General features: G+C 44.7%; 1 protein-coding gene across 6 annotated transcripts in view; it reads right to left on the bottom strand.

Moving 5' to 3' along the window:
- MYOT (myotilin) overlaps nt 1-21,508 on the bottom strand; it is a 42,532-nt gene that overhangs the window by 8,635 nt on the left and 12,389 nt on the right. For 2 of the 6 annotated variants that reach the window (XM_019478628.2, XM_019478629.2), the window contains exons 2-9: nt 18,933-19,002; nt 18,723-18,849; nt 17,466-17,528; nt 16,843-16,984; nt 16,135-16,158; nt 14,652-14,771; nt 13,491-13,746; nt 1,787-1,937 (exon numbers count right to left, since the gene is read on the bottom strand). In XM_019478628.2, coding sequence (XP_019334173.1) covers nt 1,787-1,937; nt 13,491-13,746; nt 14,652-14,771; nt 16,135-16,158; nt 16,843-16,984; nt 17,466-17,528; nt 18,723-18,849; nt 18,933-18,940 — 891 coding nt within the window. In that variant the 5' untranslated portion in view covers nt 18,941-19,002. Of the gene's footprint in view, nt 1-1,786; nt 1,938-5,077; nt 5,637-7,540; nt 7,684-11,449; nt 11,547-13,490; nt 13,747-14,651; nt 14,772-16,134; nt 16,159-16,842; nt 16,985-17,465; nt 17,529-18,722; nt 18,850-18,932; nt 19,003-21,508 lie in introns of those variants that run through there. The other 4 variants (XM_006277614.4, XM_019478630.2, XM_006277618.4 and 1 more) reach the window with 4 other exon arrangements.

The following is a 21,508-nucleotide window of genomic DNA, read 5'->3' as shown; positions in this document are numbered from 1 at the left end:
GCTATAATAAACTCCTGAGAGGGAGAACCCGTCTCCGACTTAATTGGACCAAGTGGTTAACCTTTTTGTGTATTTACCAAGCCTCAAAGCAGTAAGACCATTTCCACAGTACACACCGACGGCTCTCAGAGCTTGCCTGCTTCTTCCTAGCACAAACCAGTTTCCAGAATTGGGTTAATTGGACATGGAAAGCTAAGTTTTGGCCCTACTGAAGCTGTACCAGGTCTCAAATGTGAGCCAACTTCCTACAGGAAACGCTTCCTTTGATATTAACTTCCAGCCTGTCATTTCAAACTTACCTGGCTGCAGAGTTTTCTTTAGACAATTCTTTTGTTTCTTTTTGCAATCTGATACCAAGCACTGTGGGGCTCAATTAGATGCTCTCTGTAAAGAGTTTGAGCCAAGAAAGTGACTTGAGCAGCAATTCCCCCTTCTTTCATAGGGTCATAGGAATGTAGGGCTGGAAGGGACCTCATGAGGTCATCCCGGCCCCCTGCTCAAGGCAGGATCATTCCCAACAAACTCATCCCAGGCTGCTCTTGAAAGTTTCCAAGGATGGAGCTTCCACAACTTCTCTAGGTAGCCTGTTCCAGTGCCTGGCCACCCTCATGGGCAAGGTTCCTCCTAATCTCCAACCTAAACTTCCCCTGCTGCAGCTTGAATCTAGTCCTGTCCCCTACAGCCACAGAGAAAAGTCTATTTCTATCCTCTTCATGATGACCCTTCAGGTATTTGAAGACCTGTTTCTAGTATTGATGGCAGTTGGTTTTTATTCACTATTGAGTCATGATGCCTGTACTGAAGCCATTGCATTTAGAAACCAGGATAAACCCTGCAAACTGGCACTGTTCTAAGTCGTGTTCCCCTGGGGCTTGGTCAACTATACCACTGCAGTAATGGCTGAATAAACTTAGTTGCCTAAACCCTTGGCAGGCTCTTAAATTCTCAGTTAGGTCCATGTCTAGGCTGGTAGCAACAATTCTACCACTGAAAGGGATCAGATTCCTGAATTCATGCTTTCTAATTGATAGAAAAGATTAGCGCTCGTTTGCACCTCCTACCAGGGCAACCTGGAAGGCTCAGCCTGGCTGGGAAGTGGGATGACAGAGGAGGGCATAGAGTGGCTTTCAGGTGACCTTGGTACCTCCCAGAGCTGCCTGCTTCAGCAGCCAGCTTACACGGATGTCTGGACTGGCACAGATGCCACACTGCAGCCATCTCACAATAGCTGTCTACGGACAGATCTGCAACCCAAAATAGCCATAGGGGTAATGCTATGAGCACTCCATGTCCTGCCAGCCCCTCTGTGTAGGCTTGTGCGTCTGTATGGCTTGCTCGCAGAGAGCAGTTCTCCCTACAGATGCATGCAGGGGCCAAGACCCGTCTCATCTGGTACGCAAAGAAGTGTAGTATGTTTTAAATGAAGCAACCAGATTTTAAAAACCTACCAACCCCAAATCTATGAGTTACTGGATCCTGAACAAGCGATTACCGTATTCTCTCCCCATGCTTATCAGGGAGGGTAGACTCTGCACTCATTATAATGAATGCAATCTGCCCAAGTGGCTTGAATAAATGGGATCACCTCGAGGTTAAGGGAATCGAATAAGATTCTAGGCAGTAGTCTATCCTCGTGCCCTTTTAGGGTTACTGGGGGCATTTTCATTTGTGTTTTCCATGGGTCTAACAACTCCCAAGAGCAGAAATGCTCTAGCACCTCTGAACTGGTTGGAATCTATGGAGGAGAATCTAAACAAAGAGATCCTTGGTTCCAGCATGTTCTTACCTGGTTGCCATTCTGCAGAAGGCTGTCTTTGCAGCGCAGCTTCCTTTCCAAGTCCTGAATGAGGGCCTCTTTTGTTCCTTGTATCTCTTGGTCTGAGGTCTTCTGCACTGACTTTGTGCTAGCTTGTTTGTGATACATTGGCTTTGGGTAACTACTCAGGCAAGAAACAAAAGAAAGAGTCAGCCCAGCTAGTCATTAGAGCTGTGAAAAATCCCATTTGAGAATGTATACACACTTCATGCTTCTGTTTGAGCCCACTAACAGATCAGCTTGTAGAGTGCCTAGAACAGGATGCGTCCTTATGGACAATGGTTGGCATTTAGGGAATTTATACATGTGCTCTGGGAAGGAGGGGTGCTTTAGTTAGAGTGGCTCTGAGAGCTGCTCTAATTAATACACCCGGAGCATCACGTGCATTAGTGTCCTTGCGCTGAAAAATGGCAGCAAGGGCACTTTAAAGGTTGCTGAATGAGCTTTAGTTAAGGTGCCCAGTCACCATTTTTCAGCGTGGGGATGCTGTTGCATGCGATGCTGGCGTCTGCTGGAGCGTGGTAATTACCACGCTCCAGCAGACTTGATTAACTGAGTCTGCTCAAACACGCTGTAATTACAAGACAAATATTTTTGGGAAATAGGGCTCGCTCTAGTCTGAGGCAACCAGTGGCACGAGTGGTGCACACAGAAAATGTAACCTCTGTGGTAGTACTACTCCGTGAGCAGGAAGTGAGGCCTGTCGGCAGAAAGATTTCTGGCATGAATTGCTTCCCTGAAGCTGGTAGGTTAATACTGAAGTCTGGCCGAGACATCCAAGTCCTCTTGCCCTCCATATGCACTGTGTGCCCCACACCCCTACTCGGCACTTTTCCAGTGTAACCAAGGGTCGTACTCCATATAGTGTAGGACAAGAGCTGGTTATCAGCTCTGCCAGGTTTAGAAATGGAGCAATACAGGGGACTTCCCACCCACGTAAAAGCAGAAACAGGCCGTGCAGAAGAGAGGGAATCCTGGTTCTGCGTACTCGCCACTCCCCAAAACTGGGGGGAGAGGGCGACTTCAAGGGGCTGGTGCTCTGCCGTCTCAAATAATTATGCTGGGGCCCCGAGTTGGAGAATTCTCCGTTCTCCTCTGCCTCCCAAAGAGCCCAAAAGTTATAAATGAACTTATTTGTGAGGAGAGCAGAGACCCTGCATAGGTCTCTCTGGCTTTTCCTTGACAGCTAGGGGGATGAGAAGGGTAGGAAGAAAAGGAACCCATAAATCTTTGGGCTTCCAGGGTTTATCCAGCCACACCCTCTGTCCCTCCCACCTCTAGCTAAAGGATGAAACAGTTGTTCCCATCCTAGTTTCTCACTGGTCCCAGTCATGGAGGCTATACAAACTCTTGATGCCATCTCCAGGAAAGTGTGAAGACACCAAATGAACACTGCTTGTCACATTGTTCCCCTCTTAGTCTTTTAAGAGCTAGGGCCTTCTTGTCATAGGACCTAGCCAGTTCAATTCCCAGATATCATGTAGCTGCAGGAGAGGGCTGAAATACCCAAGTTGTATACTTCATTTAGCAGTACATAGGATTTGGCTAAGAAACCTTAGGTATAGACACCCGTGCCCCTCATTTGAGTTCTTGGGACATTGCAATTATATACTTTGGGTTTGGAACAGAGTCTGTCCAGATGAAGCTGTGCCTTTTATAGGCCAAACCCTTGTTCAGGTGGGTTAAGCAAACATTTAAATGACAACTCTGTAAAGATGCCCCCACGAGCATGGATGGCTAAGCATTGGGGTGGTTTAGATGGAGTTAGCCAACAATGCTGCTGCCTCTTTCTTCCTGGTGAAATGTATTGCAAGGGGACGGTACCCCTTGAAATACATGGTGAACTCACCAGCTGTACGGGTTAAATGCTGACAGAACCTGACCAAAGCAGCAGTCTGTGTGGCAAGGCCTCAGATGTTGTGTGCATATTAAGCAAATCTTATCGTTTTGGACATGCCTTTAAGTCACTCCCTACACTATTTGTTCTGTAAAGAGCAAGAAGCAACTGGTTGTTTATGGTTTTTCCCGCCAGTGACTGGGTCCTTTCTGCTCACTGGAGCAGGGGAAGTGGAGCTTTGCTTTGCTTCTCCCATCACTGCATAGCCTTGGGCAAGTGGCTCAGTTTGTCCATCTGCAAAATTCTTAGGATAATAATGCTCCCTGGCTTCACCGGCAATGGTATGTGTTAAGGTTAGTTTGGTATTTAGGAAGCCCTTAGACGAAAAGCTGTGCACTACCCTACTGTATAAATGGTGGTTGTCCTAGTGGCATTTATAGGTCACACACAAAAGTGGTAGTTCCCTGTGGAAAGATGGAGCTGGTCAAAATGACAACTGTCCTTGCTAACATCACCTTCCTATTGCTAGTCAATCGCACTGGCAGCTTTGTTGAAACACAGCTACTGTCCCGAGTTTGAGAATACAAAGACTGAACCTCCATTTGTAACCAAGATGAAAGACACATTCTCCTCATCTTCCACGATACAGTCTCTACTGAACATGCTTCCCTTACTTCCATATCAACGCCCAGCAGCGTTGGCAGTAACACAAGATATAGAACAAGGCCAGATTGAACTCCCGTTGAGGTTACTGGGAGTCCTTCCAAAGACCTTGACAGGGAGTTGGATCGCACCCCAAAAGCCATCAAGATAATACATGTCCCAGGGAGAAGAATTTTGTCCTTGGTCTGAAGGGGTAAAGCTTTCAAAGTATCTTAATCACTTGACACCTATCAGTCCCTGCCCTGAGACTCCAGAAAATGCTGGCGCATCAGTTTCTTAGTGTCTGGCTATATACATAAGTCTAGGACAAGGAGGGATCACCTCTTTCAGGACTTTATTATGAGACATGAAGGCTATTGCAGGTGGTGCCATCCTTTTGTCCAGAAGTAGTCAAGTTAGAATTGCAGGACTCAATACTAAAGCAAAGTACCTATCCCCTGCCCCGAATATGCTAATGCAAATGATTTCCACCACACTAGAGACAACAGCTCATCATGCTCCAATGAATGACCACGCATTGGAGAGGTATGTGAAGTTAATTTCTAACTAAGAAGTCCCTCTCCCACTTGTGCATCGTGGACAAATGTTTGCCCAGGGAAAGCAAGAAGTGGGGAATTCTGCCCTCAATGGCAGATTGAAATCAACTGAATCTTCTTTTGGCATTACTGAGATCAGGATTTCACCCTAAACCTGGACTACTTGCAGTGGCCAGTCAAACACAGATTCAAAGCAAGGGGAAGTCAGTGGGTGCACATACTTACTTGGGTTCTGTAGGAGGAGGAGCTTGGCTATTATGAACAGACTGCGAGGGCAACACGGAGCAAAGGAATGCTGCAGGGGACTGGTTATGCATGGTCGAAAGCCTTTGCCCGGATGATGAGCTAGCAGGAGATTGTGCAGATTCCTTAGGGGCGCTATAGGAAGGCGAGGACAGAGAGAAGGAAGAACTCAGCGACGGAGAGGAGGCAAACTTCTGCCCGCTAGGGTTATGAGGCTGTATGAGAATAGAGGACTGTTTGATTGGTCTGCTCGGCGATGTAGAAGTCTCAGGTCCTGGAGGCTGCTGTTTCCCTTGGTACATACTCTTAGACTGGAGAAAATGTTTTGGACGCTCGTAGTTAAACATTGTTGGTTGGTACATAGAGGAAACTGATGGGAGATTATGGACACTCATGGGGGAGGGTTTGAGATAGTCCTGAGCGTTTGTAGGTGAGAATGGGCTTTGGGGTGGTGGCTGGTAAGTTAGATGATAGGCCACAAAGACTTTCGTGGGTGGGTTCCTGGGTAGAGTGGAACCCTTGCCTCGATGGTGGATTATCCCTTTAGGAAGATAACACAGATAAAAGTTGCACGTCACAATTTGACTAGCAAGCACTGTGTAGCAAGCAGTCATTTTGCTGTGAGAGCATCAGGATTTTTAAGATCCCACATGCAGTCCCATAAAAGCGACAAGTCAGGTCTGCAATTTCTATTGCAGATCTGTGCTAACAACTCTCTTTAGTTACAAGATCAAGTAGTACTCCCATTATCATAAGCAGTACCACAGTTTCATCTAAAACAGCAAAGCAAGTTCCAGCATAAAATGAAGGTTGTAGCAATAGCCATGAACTAATGGCGCTTTTCTGGCCTGAATCTGCAAGCAGCCTGAAATAACTGCACAAGCATGAGCTGCCATGCAGCCATCATAAGGGCCTATGGATATTGTAACCTTGCACCCATAAAATTTAACATATTTTCCCTATTGTGCCACAGAACATGAATCTCATAGCAAAAAAAAAAAAAAAAAAAAACCATTAAATTTTGTCATATAGCTAGGGAAGCATGAATTTGCTTCAGTTTCCATCTCAGGCTAGTAATTTTACAAAAAACAAGAAAACCTCCCATACTATATTAAGACTTTTCAACAACAGTTTTCATTGTATGAATGCACATGGGGTACGATATTATTTTAGTATTCTTTTGCACACATAATTACCATACTGGGTTTTCCATGCTTTGTGTACTGCTGATTTGTGGATATAGGATGGAGGGGTGGGCGAGAGGGGAAGGAACCATCTGAGCACAAAAGTTTTGTGACCAACTGAGATTAGGTGCACAGATATGAAGTTTAGTGACGAGAAACCATTCACCCCATTGAAGTAGTTTGCAGAGATTTGTCAATCAAGAGCACTAGGGACAAAGTTGCCCTGAATAAATGGTAATTGGAAGCAGGGCTAGAGTGAAGGATGTATGTCTCTTGCCAGATAATGCGCAGGCTAAACCAGAAAATATGGCTAATTAAAGTACTGCTGTAAAATACAGCAGGACAAATAAAGCATCTTGAAGAAAGGTGCTAGATTACATCCTATCCATAAGGTAGATATCTCAATCAAAACTTCCCTCCTCTGTGCAACAGATGGGAAGCTTCCCAGCAGTGAACTGAGCAAATTACAAGTTGTAAAAACCTCTAAGCAGAGACCTATAAATCTACACAGTTACATGTGCTGGAAAAAATTGCAATCTTGTCCCACTGAGATCAGCTGTTTTGCTTCTATATATACATCGAATATTGTATTCCTTTCATAGGAGACCCCAAAGAAGGGTTCCATGAGGTCATACATTCCCCTGGGAGAGATCAAATTAAGATCTCTTCTGTTTTATAGAAGATTTAGAGCTTCCATTTCCTACTGCTGTGGGGATAGTTGCAAGTTAACCTTAAGTAAACAGCTGTTTTCTAGCAAAAAGTCCCCAACTTCCCCCTTACAAAGATGTTTGGAATGTGAAACTAAAAAATTAGATTTGTGGATCACATCCAAGCTACTTTCTCATTCATTCACCCATTCAAACGCTTGAGTCCTTGGTTTTGGGTAACTTTTAGAAACAGCAATTTAAATATCTATATCCATTTACAAAAGGGGTTTAGGGAGCATGACCGTAGAGACAAGTGGCTGTCTCGGACCTCATGGATCACTCCTTTCTCTTCCAGGAAGAGTTATCTGTTGCATTTGCTTCCCAAACAATAACCTGCCTCCCCCAGCTTTTTAGAAGAGTCAAAGGCAAGATTTAAATTCTAAAATTATTATCCTTTTTTGATAATTGCCCCCTCTTTATGTGAACTATTTGGCTGAGTGGGACTTTAAAGCATGAGGTTTCACAGCAATATGCTATTCTCATCCCCGCCTCCAGATCACTAACCAGTTATTCAAACTAAAAAAAGTAAAAGGAGAAAATAAAAGAAGTCTTACCTAAAAGCACTAAAAGCTGTCACCTGGGCTTTAACCGGTATTTTGGGGAAGGGATAGTCATTCACGGACACAGGCTATAATCATAGTAGCACTCCGCTTAATATTATAAGACCACTCACTTTTATCTGCTGCCAAATAATGACATCTGATGTACTTGCTTGTCCACCTACCTATGGAAGTGTATCAGAATAAAAGTCCTCAACCTCAAATGCAGCCACTTGCAATAGGGTATGATTGAGAGGAAGCAGCCCTGGTTTTTCCAACTCTTTATTGCAAGTGGCCATTTGCTGTCTGAAAATCTATGATGCTTACTGCATGGTGCAGTCATAGGCGAGTAGATCTATGTAGCCATTTGCTTTGTATGTCTCAATGGGAGAAAGGGGAAACGTAGAGGGTTGGCATAGTGAATATAGAGGCAATTCTTCCCTCCGCCCACCTGCCCCTTTGGAGGTCCATGCTAAGACGTTCAGAGATTTCAAGAGCAGCCCAATCAAGCTTTACACCACTCAGGTTCACATGAATAAAACAGAAGTGCTTCCTACTGCTGAGGAAGGAGGGGTGCCAATGGAGTGCATGTCACAGCCTTGGGGCAATGGGTCTCTAACTTTTGGGGATCAATGGATCTCAACCTGCAACATCAAATTTAAAAAGGGATGAGATGGCACAGCCCCCCTCCCAGTGCAGTCCCCTGACCTCTTTCTGTGGTCATGGGTGGTCAGTTTTGGGAATGGACACAGGCACAGCTGGATACCAAGGTGATGCGAGGTTCACAGGTACCTAGAGATGTTGCATTGGGAGTAAAAACTAAGTTCTTGCTTGTATTTAAGCAGCTGCTTTTTGCCAAGCAGGCACCCCCAACTTGGAGGACTTTGATTCTGAAATAGGTGCAAGAAGCAAGTCTGTGGCGGGACTGAAACTGGAGCCCTAGCAAATCCAGTCACAGCACTCCTTTGTTCCAGTACATAGCATGCACCCTTCTGCCCGCCTTACCATTCAGCTTTTAAAGTGCCTAGACATGGATTGTTGCAAGCACAACTTGAAAAGCCCAGCACATACCTAGGCGGAGGAGGGGGTGGGCCAGTTTCTCCAGCTCCTGGAAACTCTTTCTGCCACTTGAGGTGTGAAAGAGATTTCTGTTCAATAATACCAAGCACTTGTCTAGCATTTCACATCTGCTTTGCCCAGCCAGCATTCACCACAACGCTCCTGTGAGCCAAACAAGTCATTTTTGCTGCCTCAGAGATGCACAGACCACCTCTGCGCTGTTTTTGGACAGCCCTTTCAGTTCTTTCTGCCTGCCCCACTCCCAGCTTCCGCTGCAGGCTTTTTTAATTGTTCCACGGGCTAACCCTATACACAGAGGATTTTAATTATATTGTAGAGGGACAAGAAGATACCCTTGTCTGGTCCACACAAGCACTTCCTGCAGTATTACCTCCCTCCTTTACCTGCAGCAATGCTAGGTGGAGAAAATGCGTAAGGCTTCAGTATTGAGAAGGCCTTGGGCCCATCACAACCTCAGAGGCCAATGGAAGAGATAATATGTGAGAATCTCTTGTCCCCACTTGAGATCATGGTCCAATTTAAAGAATCTCTGTCCTATCAATTAGACAGCTTGCTCTGAGCCAGCCAAACGCCAACCTCAAGTGAGTGGTTTTCTGCCAGTGATTAATAGGTAAACCTACTAGTCATTACGTGCCATACAAGATGCAGGTCTCGCTCAAAAACAATTTGTTAGCACCTAGAAAGCTTTGGCCTTGCATCAAGTTCCATGATGGTACATAATTCTGCATGGGTGCATATAACCCAAGACTCTCCCTCTGCCTGAAGAAGGGCGTTTGTACCCAAAAGCTTGCAAAGAAGAACTTTTTTTCCAACTATTTTAGTGGGTCTAATAAAAGATACCAGATTTACCCAAAGAACCTTGTCTGCCTATAACCTGCTATGAAGCATCTAGGCCCTGACTCAGGAAACACTTATTCCCAAGCTTAGCTTTAATATTCCTTTTGAAGTCAATGTGATTCCTCATGAGAGTAAAATTAAGCCCATGCTTAAGAGTTGTCAGGATTGGTAGCTGAAATAGAAGGACACAGGCAGGAGCACTGTGGGATTTAACTAGGGAACTTCATCACATCAGGAGCAGGCAGTGCCGAGAGAAATGGATGCATGTTGTCAGCCCTCACAGTAGTTTGCCCAGTCCTGACTCAATTTTACTCCTTTTGTCTGCGAACCGATTACTCAGTCTCCTTTATTTACACTTGGGCAACACTTGAATAGCTTGTCATGCTAAGGAAGTTGAATTGGATTGATTTCTATGGGGGGCAGCAATGTAAAATACTTCACATTTTTCCCTAGCTCTCTTTCTTTTTTGATTTCCAGTGGCTAATGTAAAAGGCACAACAACCAATCCACACCTGAAGCTCCTTTTGAATACCATCCCACCACTTGGTGAACAAGTTCTCCATAACAGGTGTTCATTGAGTGCTAATATATTTAAATTCCTTCTGATGAAAGCAATTAGGGGGATGGAAATGCTTCTCAGTCTGAATCAAAATTCTTCCCTTGCAAGCAAGAGCTGGAGTGTATTACCTGTGAATGGAGGGGAGGCAAGGAAATAGTAGCTTGATCGCCTGCCAGCATAGAAGTTGGTGTGAAAGGTCACATTCTGTGCTTGGACAGATCTGCTAGCCTCCTGCTTGCTTTAATAGGGGCGCGTTGTGCTGATCTAGGAACAGACTTTTGCCTGCAAGGCATTGATTTAAGGGCAGCTTTGTACATCCAAAAACCCGCTGGACAGAGCTAGGATGGAAACAGAAGTGGGGAAGCACAAAGGTAGGATATAGCTTAAAGAAACAGAGTTTGTTTGTTGAGGGAAGACTGGAATAAATTATGAGAGTGTTTTTTCAAGCAATTAATGCTTCCTTAAGTGAAGGAGATTAAGTTTATTCTTGAACACCACTTTTGTATCCAGTCAGTTCCCACAACAGGAAGGCTAGGAGAACTAGACTGAAAGGGAATGAATAAATAAATAAAAACAACAGTAACCAGTGATTAGGAGTGGGTTAATGCCCACAAATGCCTGCAAACTACTTCTTAACTTCAGCTACATTGATCACATCTCTAGCAAACTAACTCAACAGGCCTTTTGGGGAAGGGGAAGAGACATGCTATGCTCTCTGAAAGGAGTGTGCGCAGGAAGCATAAAGCTTGCAAATTTAAAGGCTTGAGAGATGGCTGACAGCTACCAGCTCATTTCTTAACACTTTTTAGTTACCAGTCTGGTAGAGGAGACTGTATCACTAATGTAGTTCTGAGAAGAAAGAGCACAGCTAACTGTTTGCAATAATCATTCCCAGGAAGAGCCTCCTGCTCTGCCAGTCTTAAGTTTCTTTTCGTTTCTATAAGGTCACCATTGAATCAGTCACGTCCGTGGCTGTACACCTTCCCCTGCAGTTTTAAAGCCTTTAACCCAATGACACTGGCTGCTGTATTATTAGAAGCCTGGTCTGCAAACTGTTTTGCTTGACTCAGAGAGAGTGCTAGAAATATCCCTCTGGTTGTACTAAAGATTACTATGAAGGGACCAGATTTTTCAGGGATTTTTAGACACCTCAAGGATTGATGCTTCTGAAAACTGAAATGAGCTCCCAGCTGCATCCTTTGGTATCTAAAAACACATATAACAATGACTTTTGGGTCTCCAGTGAAAGACTTCTTTGGGTTTGGGATTCCAGACAGCATCTTGCACAAGATGCAAATGGTCCACTTTGCCTGCATTTGAGAAATAGCACGTACCACAAAGCAGCATGTAAAAGTCATACCAGCTGGAACCAACAGATTTGAACAAAACAGCACCTGAAAGAGAGGCCACTCCAACTTACTGGAAAAGCAAAATGCAAAATTTCCTACCTCATTTGATAAGTCTGGCAAAGAACAGGATGGAGCAATTAACCTAACTCCTTGAGTTTAGCTGGAAAACCCCTTCCACCGGCTCTGCTCTCTCTTGTCAGTCGGAGCTTTTATAAGGACTTTACTTTTGGCTGTGTCAGATGGTCATAACAACCTGCTTTGATTTGAAACAACCCATTTTTAAAGAGTACAAGCCTAATATGTCCCCCACTCATACTTGGGCATTGAGAATCCTGGTGGTCAAGTCTGATTTATCCCACTGTGTAGTAAGTATTTGTATATTAGGGTTTTGTCTGTGATATTTAATAGCTTCAGTAACTAAGCCATATTCACAACTTCAGCAGAGGCTACAGCAAATCTCTCTCTCCCTATTCCACAAAGCTGAAGCCTATTGAGACACATAGTAGTCTGACTAATTCATCAGGACAGCTAAACTGGCTTCAATTAGCATACTGCTTCATTAACGGTGCTGGGGGGGAGCCCTACTGACCTTTATTACAGTAATCTGTGTGCAGGGAGTTCATGCCAGGATTGGGATCTAAGACGATGACCTCTTACTAGGAATCTGCAGATTATTTAAACTAAAGCCATGCTTAGTTTCCTGTTAAATAAAACTTCTTCCTGTGCACAGGGAAATCTATATTTAAAAACCTGTCAGCATGTGGTGAGCTTGTTCAGAACGGTTATAATAACCACATTATTGAAAGAGGATGAAGACTGCTTCCTAAAATAATCTGTTACACGGAAGAAATTGCTTTCCCTCACTGACAACAGATTGTGCATGATGTAAAGGTATCATTATAGCGCAGTGCTGGTGTTCAGCTGACTGAACAAGAGACGCACACTTGTTTCACGATGAGAGAGCACGCAGGAAATATTACATGGGACAGTTCCCTGGTATAAAGTCTTGGCTATGCCACTGGAGAGCTGCACAGTGCAAATGAGCGTCTCGGCATCATTGCTCAAACTTGGGACAGGCTTGCTAAGAACAGTAACAATAGCTTGTTCTTTATCAGCTGGAAAGAAATAATGGGACTTAATAATATTGCAAACAACCTATGGCCACTTAGACCGCTCTTCTCACTACACTGCATGCAGTGGCCACTTGGAACTCCATGGAGGCCAAACTAAGTGCTGAGCTTTCTGCCCCCAAAGCACAAGGTCCTGCCTGCTTTGATATTAAAAGACAGTCCTCACGTGCTAGAAACAATACAGGGACTATGTCACATCAGGGAGTGGTTCTGGGTCTACCCAGCAGAGCTTCCTACTTCATTCTTGCTACTTGTCTAGGTAGCACTCCTTACCTTCAGAGCATTTGGCAAGTTGCAACACACTTGTAAGAGCTCCAGAGATCATCTACGTTTTACAGATGGGGAAACTGAGCCATGTGGGTGACATGTTTGGCCTCAAGCGAGGGATGGAGTCGGTGTTGAAAGAATTGTGATTACAAGGTGGATGTGCTTACCTCCTTGTCTCATTGTCCTGTAGGGTGGTTTTCTAACAATAATCACTGGAGGCCATATTTTTAAAGATATTTCTGACTAGGCATTTCTGAAAATCCCAAGAGGTGCTCATCTTGGGGATTTTAAATACCTTTAAAAATCCACCCCTGGCATTTTGGTGGCCAGATCTCGGCACTCAGCAGCCCTCACTGACAACAGCCGGACGCTGTTAAATACCGTGCATTCTCAAAAACTGGAGCCTTGAATGCTGAGGCCTTTTAAAAATATAAGCCCTAGCCTGTGTGTATTGAGGCAAACAAGTCATTAACATTACTGACTTGAGTTCCCTTTTTCAGTCTCTAATGGACTTTTGTCCTCCAAAGAGCCTGTAAAGCCTATTCACCAGTGGGTTATGCACACTAACAGGTGTCCATATGTCTACAAAGATTAAATACCTAATTGCGTGTATGCATCCCAAGTGGGTAGTTGTGTTGGCCTCACTGGTGTATGCTGCTGCATTTTTCTTTTGTCACTGTGAGGGCCACTAGAAATGTACCCCCTCGTGACATATAACAGACTTAAGTAGGCTGTTGCCTTACCAAGGATATGCAGTCTCAGGAAAGTTTTCATAAACACTGCAAAATTCTTCAGTTTCCCCCTGATAATTCTGCCATCCAGGACTGGCATGCTCCATTTGCACGGCTGGGTCTGGTGTCTTTTGCAGCATGTTGTATGAAGGGTTGCTAGCTATATCTCTTTCCTTTACCACATTTTGGCTGTTGCTTGGCAAGGTGGCTGTATTCATGGTAGCTGGTAGGTGGGAAACAGCTTCAAATTCTTCCATCTCTCTTGTTCCTGCAAAGTGTGATAGTCAGACAGAAACTAGTAGTGACTTACTGAGACACAGCACATTCCACAACCAGGGACTCTGGTGAACTTTATAGGCCTTCCTAGGGTCAGCCAAGAGTGTTTTATGCAGTATCACCTGCAGCCTGAGAGTGTTTCTGATGCTTCTGTTGTATCCATGACCAACAAAACCCCCAAGAAGAGCTGTTCAGAAAGTAAGTTTCTGGAGACCCTTAGAAACACCCTGGATACTTGAGTGGTCTGAAATGCCAAACTCTCCACTAGCTGTGATGCTCCTTGTCGGGATGGCAAGCATTCAGCAGGAATTTCTCCAGTAGAGAAAATCCAGGGAGCATTCAAGATGTGATGGAGGCACCAGACATGGCACAGGGACCATGCTATAATAGATGTGTTGAACCACCAGCAGGTAGATTGAAAGTGTTATCAACAGGGGCCCATGAGCTATCCCTACAAGGGAAGATGTCTGTGGTGTGCAAGTGCCTGGAGATGCTCAGCCTGGCAATGAGTGGCCTCTGGGAGAAAAGGTAAAGTCAGAGGATGGGGTACATGTAGGGTCACCTGGGGAGTGCACAAGAAGATGAAATTCATGGAAGAGACAGGGGCAGCATGTCTTGTTTGCTTCTCCACTGTATTATACCCACCTTACCTGATGTGAACCAACTTCCTGAAGTACTCTCAGTCCTCTTGGGTATTTCCTATTGTAAGCAAGAATCCACCAATGTTTGTCCTTATTAAATAAGGCGAGCTTGTGGCTGCTTCCCTTGTTTCTAGAGCTGGACTAAGTCTAAACAAACATTTGGGACTCCCCTTGGTATTTATGACAGTCTGGCATTGAGTGGAGATAGGACCCTCGAGGGGTTTCACCCCCTTGTGACCCGAATGAGTGTATTTACCTTGGGAAACGAAAAGACATGCACTGGATGCCGCAGCTCCAAATTCGTTTTCCGCCACACATTGAAATATCCCAGAATCTTCCGGGAAGGCTTCGGTAATAACCAAGGTGCAAACTTCCTCTGAAATGACAGAGAGGTGAACATGATTGATACTGGGCGGGACCCTCAGCCAAATGGTGCCCCACAAGAGGTAAAGGAGAAATTCTTCTGTCCCCTTGAATCACCACCCCTTTGAAGGGTGGATCATGTGCTGAGTGTTTTTAGCTAGGGTTAAGCACAGTGGACGCCCAGGTCAGACCCCACTTCCTCCCACATTGGCGGTGTGCACCCAGAGGCTTGTGTAGTGTTCTGAAAGCTGCTTATGGAAAAGCAGCCCACACTGAAAAATAATGGAAATGAAAGAAATGGTCATCCCAGCCTGGTGCTCGTGCATCTTCTGCCTCTGGACTGCAATGACATGTTTGCTCCCTATGCTATGAGATGGGGGCACACCAGAGGAGCCTTGCCTACAGCATGTCCAGTGGAGGGCAATGAAAATGGTTAGGGGGCTGGGGCACATGACTTACAAGAAGAGGCGGAGGGAATTGGGCTTCAGCCTGAAGACATAAAGACTGAGAGGGGATTTCATAGCAGTCTTCACCTACCTGAAGGGGGGCTTCAAAGAGGATGGAGCTGGACTGTTCTCAGTGGTGACAGATGACAGAACAAGGAGCAAGTTGCAGCACGAGACAACATCTCTCGTTGCAGCATGGGAAGTTTAGGTTAGACATTAGGAAAAACTTTTTTCACTAGGAGGGTGGTGAAGCACTGGAACAGGTTCCCCAGAGAGGTTGTGAAATCTCCATCCTCAGAGGTTTTTAAGATCCGGCTAGACAAAACTTTGACTGGGATGATATAATTGTGGATGGTCCTGCTTTGAGCAGGGGGTTGGACTAGACGTGACCTCCTGAGGTCCCTTCCAACTCTAATCGTCTCTGATTCTATGTTAATTCTAGTCCTCCACTTACAGAGAAGGATGGGGTGAATTAGGAGATGCTTCTTGTAGAAATGGAAATAGATCTCTGTGACAATAAGGGTTTTATTCTGTGGAGCAGGTTGGCATATAAAACAGTAAGAATACAAAGGATGTGGGGCACAGGGTTGGAACAATTCTTATTGAGGTTGGGCCTGAGGCTAGAGGAAGGTAAGCCTTGCTCCAAGATCAAACCCCCCAAAAGCCCTTAGGACAGTGAGGTTGGCATGTTCACAGCGATGTCTGAACATAGCCTTTGGCCTACGTAGCTGAACCTTAACAAGACAAGACTCTTTGCTCTTAGATACATTGCACCTCTTAAGTGCTTAGGCTAAAAAAAAAAAGGAGAGAAACTGTGTCTTGTTCTTCATGACTTCTGATCAGTTGTTTTTATCTTGGATTATCTGAGAGAACCAGCCTGTTGTAAGCTACCTGACAGAATAGTCAGCAAAAGGTTTCCAATGTACTCACCAGGATCTGTGGACAGGCAGGCTTCTGTTTAAAATAAGAAAAGGAAAGAGGGGAAAAAAGTGTTTATCACTGCTATACTGTAAAAATGACTTGAGATCAATCAGATGTGTCAGAAAGGCCACAGTCCAGAAGGACTGCTAGTTTAAGTTGAAATGTCATGTTCAAGGACCCTCTTTTATGTTTTATTCAATGTCCCCATGTATCTTGAGAGAGAAATACAGTAAACAGCAGGAGAAATTCATATTTGGATCTGAACTCAGATGTTCAAGTTCCTTTCCAATGCAGTTGATTTTGGCATGATGTCAGCAGGGGGACATCAATGATGTATGTGAGCAGTAATCTGGAAATGTGCTAGCTTGTCTGAAATGGGAGTTCATATCATTTTTATTGCCCCAAATGAATCAGAAATGAAAAGATTGACCCATCAGTTATTTATTGGTGATGTTTTATAATGATTATCGTAATGGGGCCAGAAACTCCTGCAGCATTATTCCTGAAAGGCAGCCCCATTGTTCCTGTTCAGCCCAGTTTGCATACTTGGGTGGGCCTTGCGTGTCATTTCTATTTCTTTAAACTTTTTGGCATATTCAGGTCAAGATCATTCTGTATAAATGACCACCTGTTTTCTGATCTTGTAATAGCCTTTTATTTTGATTTTGTTATGAATGAAATAACCGTGCATTCAACAAGCATGTTATCAATACCTACTTTTCCTTAATATTCGGAAGTCGGCAGAATCTATGATCTGACTGTAGTCTCTGTACCAGCGAACCTGCAGGATGGGGCTGGCACGTATGCGACACTCAAATACCACTAATTGCCCATTTGCAGCCATGATGTTTTGCAGCCCCTCAAGAAAGGGGGAAAAAAAGGTGTTAGTGTTTGACATTTTGCTACCTAAACACTTTCTGTAGCAAAGGTTTAGTGCTCCACACAGGCACTTATCCACTTCCAATGTGGATAAATTATTTTTTTTAAGAAAAGCAATTTTGATCTTAAAGATTTGATCTAAATACTAGTTGCTGGGTTAGGAGTGCTATGAAGGACAATACTTTGTGGTGAAAATCTATTGCTTATTGATGCACCTTTAAAAATGCGTCAAAGCAAGTGGAGGTCTACCCTGTGCTCCCACGGGGCATGCAAGCTTCTGCCTTCCTTATGCCGAACAAATTAAATTAATTCGTGTGAACGAGGATCCTCTGCATCTTACAGCACTGATCCTCCAGTACTGACAGACAGGTGTGGTGTTCACAGGGAGTTTTGTATCATCCCCTCTCCCACACATCTCCCAATCCGGGTACGCAGAAAGTGTACGGTGAGGAAGTTTCTACCTTGGTAAACACTGGTGCAATTCCATGGGTCGAGCCTGTCTGGCTTGTAGCTGGGCTCTGCATCTGTAACCAAGAGGAGCAATGTCATGGGTAGCATTTCTCAGGTTCATAAATGCAACTGGACAGACAGCCCTGTATTTTAAATTAGGAGGTGATTCCTGGTTATTTTTCCTGCTGTTTGTGTGTCAGTCTACCAAATATTTTGGGGATAGACTCCACTTTAGGTGGCCCATAAGAAAATGTCTCTTTTGGTTGTAAACAGCAACTTATTGGAAGGGAGACTTACAGCCATGAGGGACTGCTTCCCTCATGCATCCAAAAGCATGCTTGGTGCCATGCCCCCCCCCCTTTTTAATTCGTATGCAAACATCAGTTCTGCCATTGCCTAGGGACAATATCCAGAGGGTCATATCCTGCCCACAGCCACAAGAGATACTTATTACGGTGGTTTTTTTATTCTGTATTTATCTCTTTTTGAACTTCATAGTTTGATAGCTTCAGGTTATATAAATATGTGTGCAATTTTGGTGTCCAGACCTTATAATCACTTTGACATTTAGCTAAAGTAAAAACAGCAAGGACTGAAAGATTGTGGCTTCCTGAGAGTTTTAATGGAACAAGGATGGTGGGATTGGGCCCTGCTGCATTTCTAGCCCACATTGTAAAAGGCAATGAAAGAAAAATAAACGTGAAGGAAGCATGGGGGTGATGTCTCTTGAATAGTGTCTGTTCCTCATCTATCTCTCTTCTCTGGGAAATGGGTCTGGATGCTGAATGACTTATGTGCTAATGTACAGTTGAAATGCCTGTCCCATACCATCCTAGCAGTCTCTATAATTTTTTCTTATCCATCCTTTCCTCCCTTCCCCCACTAAGTTCAAAGGGAATTCAATCCTTTGGATATATTGAATTCCCCAACTCTAGACCAAGTAGCTTTCCCTAAGCAACTGTCCTTGCTGAAATGTGCCTTTTGAGGAGCACAACAAATGGCTAAGCTATGTGGCAGCCACTCGGCTATTTCTAACACCCTTCTCTCCCCCCTCCCCAACCATTTATTTAGGTTCCCTTTAGGAAATGCAGCTGGTAAATGTTCTAAGTCAGGAAAACACATACAGAAAACCCTCCTTTTGGACCCAGATCTTGATGCCCATGAAGCCTTGTTGCCATTTGGTTACTGGCTTCAGTGAACTTAAGAGCTGGTCTCGATAGATTGCTTTAAGAGGACTGTGAGCAATAAAAAAAAAAAGTTTAACCTACTCTTTGAGGGTCAAGCGATAATGGCTGAATTAAAGTAGAGTAACTCTGACGAGGTATATTGTTGCTGGAGACGTCATGGACAGGGGACCCAATGGTCAGTGAAACACTGGTAGCTTTCCGCTTTGTCCTGGGGGAAAAAAGTCAACATGGGTACGTGGGGACAGGAACTGTTGAGGGCTGACCATGCTGGACTCTGATCTCCTCACTTACTGTGACATTCCTTTATCTCTGCCAGGATACAGACTTGCAGGGAAGCACGCCTTCTGGTCACGCTATAAACCTACAGGAAACAAACATAAATCAGCTGTATTTTGAGTCAACTTCAGTGTAGTAAATCCTGGCAAATGAAGGGTACATTGATTGGAAGGTAAGCAGTGTGTAACTGATTGTAAGGCTGTGTGCTAGCAGCAGTATCCTATATGGGAGTGAGAGAAATTGCACAACTTCCACTGTGTTTCCAGGCTTGGAGGGGTGTGGATCTAGATATTTTTTATATGGTCCTATTTAAAACAGGCATTGCACCAGTTTTTTTCAATATTCTACTCTAAGGGCAGACACAGACATAACATTCCTCCACCGACATCAGGAGGAAAGAGCGTGACCTGTGTGTCAGCACAGAGAGGATAGGGAAGAGCTGAAACTGCCTTCCATTCGGCTTTGATGGTAGTAATGCGTTTCTGCCTCATGGAATCAAGTCATTTAAAGAAAGCCCCAGGATTATGACCCCTGTCTGATGACGAGTGACACTGGAATTCAGGTGTCTGCAGCCCGCCAGGGCTACCACTGTAATTAAACCCCCACTCTCCTAACTGAATAGGATTTGCACTATGGGGATGTTTACAGACCCCGAAGTAAAAAGCATGTAACAGTAGCATGGTTGCTACTTTAAAGCATTGCTCAGGGCTTTATAAACCTTTATTAGATCATGTAGGCAAAAGCCTGAGGCAAAGGCTCATAACATCCATTGTGGGGTTGGATGGACATTGTGAGCCTGATTCCAGGCTACCTTGTGCTTTGTGTGGTCATTTGGGCTTTAGTCCTATGTTTGGGCTTGTTCTGAACAGATTACAAGTAGTCTCAGTGATGTAGAAACCCAGCACACAAGTCCTTGCTCTCTTTGGTCACATCTGACACAGGAATGAATGGCCCAGTCTCTCCGTTCAGCCTTACAGGCTGAGACTGCCACTACGGGCCAGTGACAAGATGGAGGCACCTAGGGCGACATGCAAAAGTTCCTATGCAGGTTAGGTGCCTAACACCCATCGGCCCTGACTCGTGCCTCCAGTAAAATCATGGTCACCTGGGAGCTCTTGTGCCTGGCACATTGGTAGGGACCACCCTAATTGATCTAGTTATACCAGTCTATTAGAGCTGTCCTTTCTCTAGGCTGCTTATTTGTCTTTCCATCTAAAATTAAAGCTGTAACTGGATTTCAGTAAAGAAACATTTTTCTTTCAGTTCATTGCAGCACAGAAAGAACTTGCAGGGAACTACAGGCTACTTCAGGGCAGCCAGCCGGCTCCTGTGAGAGACCGAGTCACCCTGCTCCGAACGGCTGAGGGGTAGACATAGGCTCAGAGCATGTACAACTGGTACTTCCAGGGCTGTGCTCCATTCAGATCCCGCAGTGTACTGAGCACTCTGGCTGTGACCCAACAGAGCACTTCAGCACATACTGTGACACATGGTAAGCACTGTACAGACTGCCTATTCTGTGGTTTAAGTAAGGTCAAACTCCTGCTAGAAATGGAGCGGTAGCATGCCATGGTCTCCCTAGCTCCACAGGAGCAACAGGACAAGGTGGCTTTTCCTCTCCCTGCAATAACTATTCACCAGGTAAATCTCTGTCCTTCCTGATAATCCAGAATGAATCTGGGGTTTAAAGCAGCTGAAGATGGAGTACATCTTTCTAGGTGCCTCCACCTCCCAGTGAACACCAGCTAATAAAAGATAGCCTGCCATCCTCCCCACTCCATGGCTTAAATATAGCAAAAGACACCTTTATAGTGTGGACATGTAGAATCCTTTAGCTGTTCATCTCTTCACCTCCAGGCCTGCTGACCTACCTACAACACTACTGTGGAAGAACACTAAATGCCCAGGTGCAGCCTCATATGAATAAATGAGGGTAACAGAAGAGCAGGCCTGTGGCAGGCCAGCTTTTGGCAAGGTGACCAAATGGGTGGCTCACTTCTCTTCTGAAATTTGGAGTGAGACCTTTTGGATCTCAATGTGTGAGCTCTGCCCACTGAGCTAAAAGAAAAGTGTGGTCAGGGTAGTATCCCTCATAGCTTCTGTCAAGCTTTCAGCCGCAGTGGAATAGACCCTCTATCTTTAGTCCTGGACTGGAAGGGCTTGTGCAGCTCACTCATACTCCAAGTGAATGCAGCTTCTGCTTACATTAGGTATCTTCATTCATAGGGCTCTGATTCCTAAACCACTGCAAATCCCTCAAGATGCTTCAGCAGTACTGTAGGTTCACCCCAGATCCACTTATCTCAGGAGGTTTCATTGCCAATTCTGTGAAGCAAAATTCATCTCTGCTCCCTCTGCTTTGATCCATTGCCTGTTCATGTTAGAAGTGTGTAAGGTAAAGATACTTGGAGAAGATAACAGCTAAATTATCAGATGCTTGATATTAAGTACTCAAAGCAACCTGTTTTTAATGTGGCCTGAAGGGCGGAGCACTGAGCTGGGACCCAGGACACTTGTGGGGGGGGAGAGGGAGGGTTCTACTTCTGACTCTGCCAGTGACCTGTTAATTGATCTTGGTCAATTCACCTACC

This window comes from Alligator mississippiensis, chromosome 9, assembly GCF_030867095.1.
Source record: "Alligator mississippiensis isolate rAllMis1 chromosome 9, rAllMis1, whole genome shotgun sequence".
In the NCBI taxonomy this organism is placed as follows: Eukaryota; Metazoa; Chordata; order Crocodylia; family Alligatoridae; genus Alligator; species Alligator mississippiensis.
Note: the sequence above shows the minus strand (reverse complement) of the source record. Positions and strands in the feature narration are given on the sequence as shown.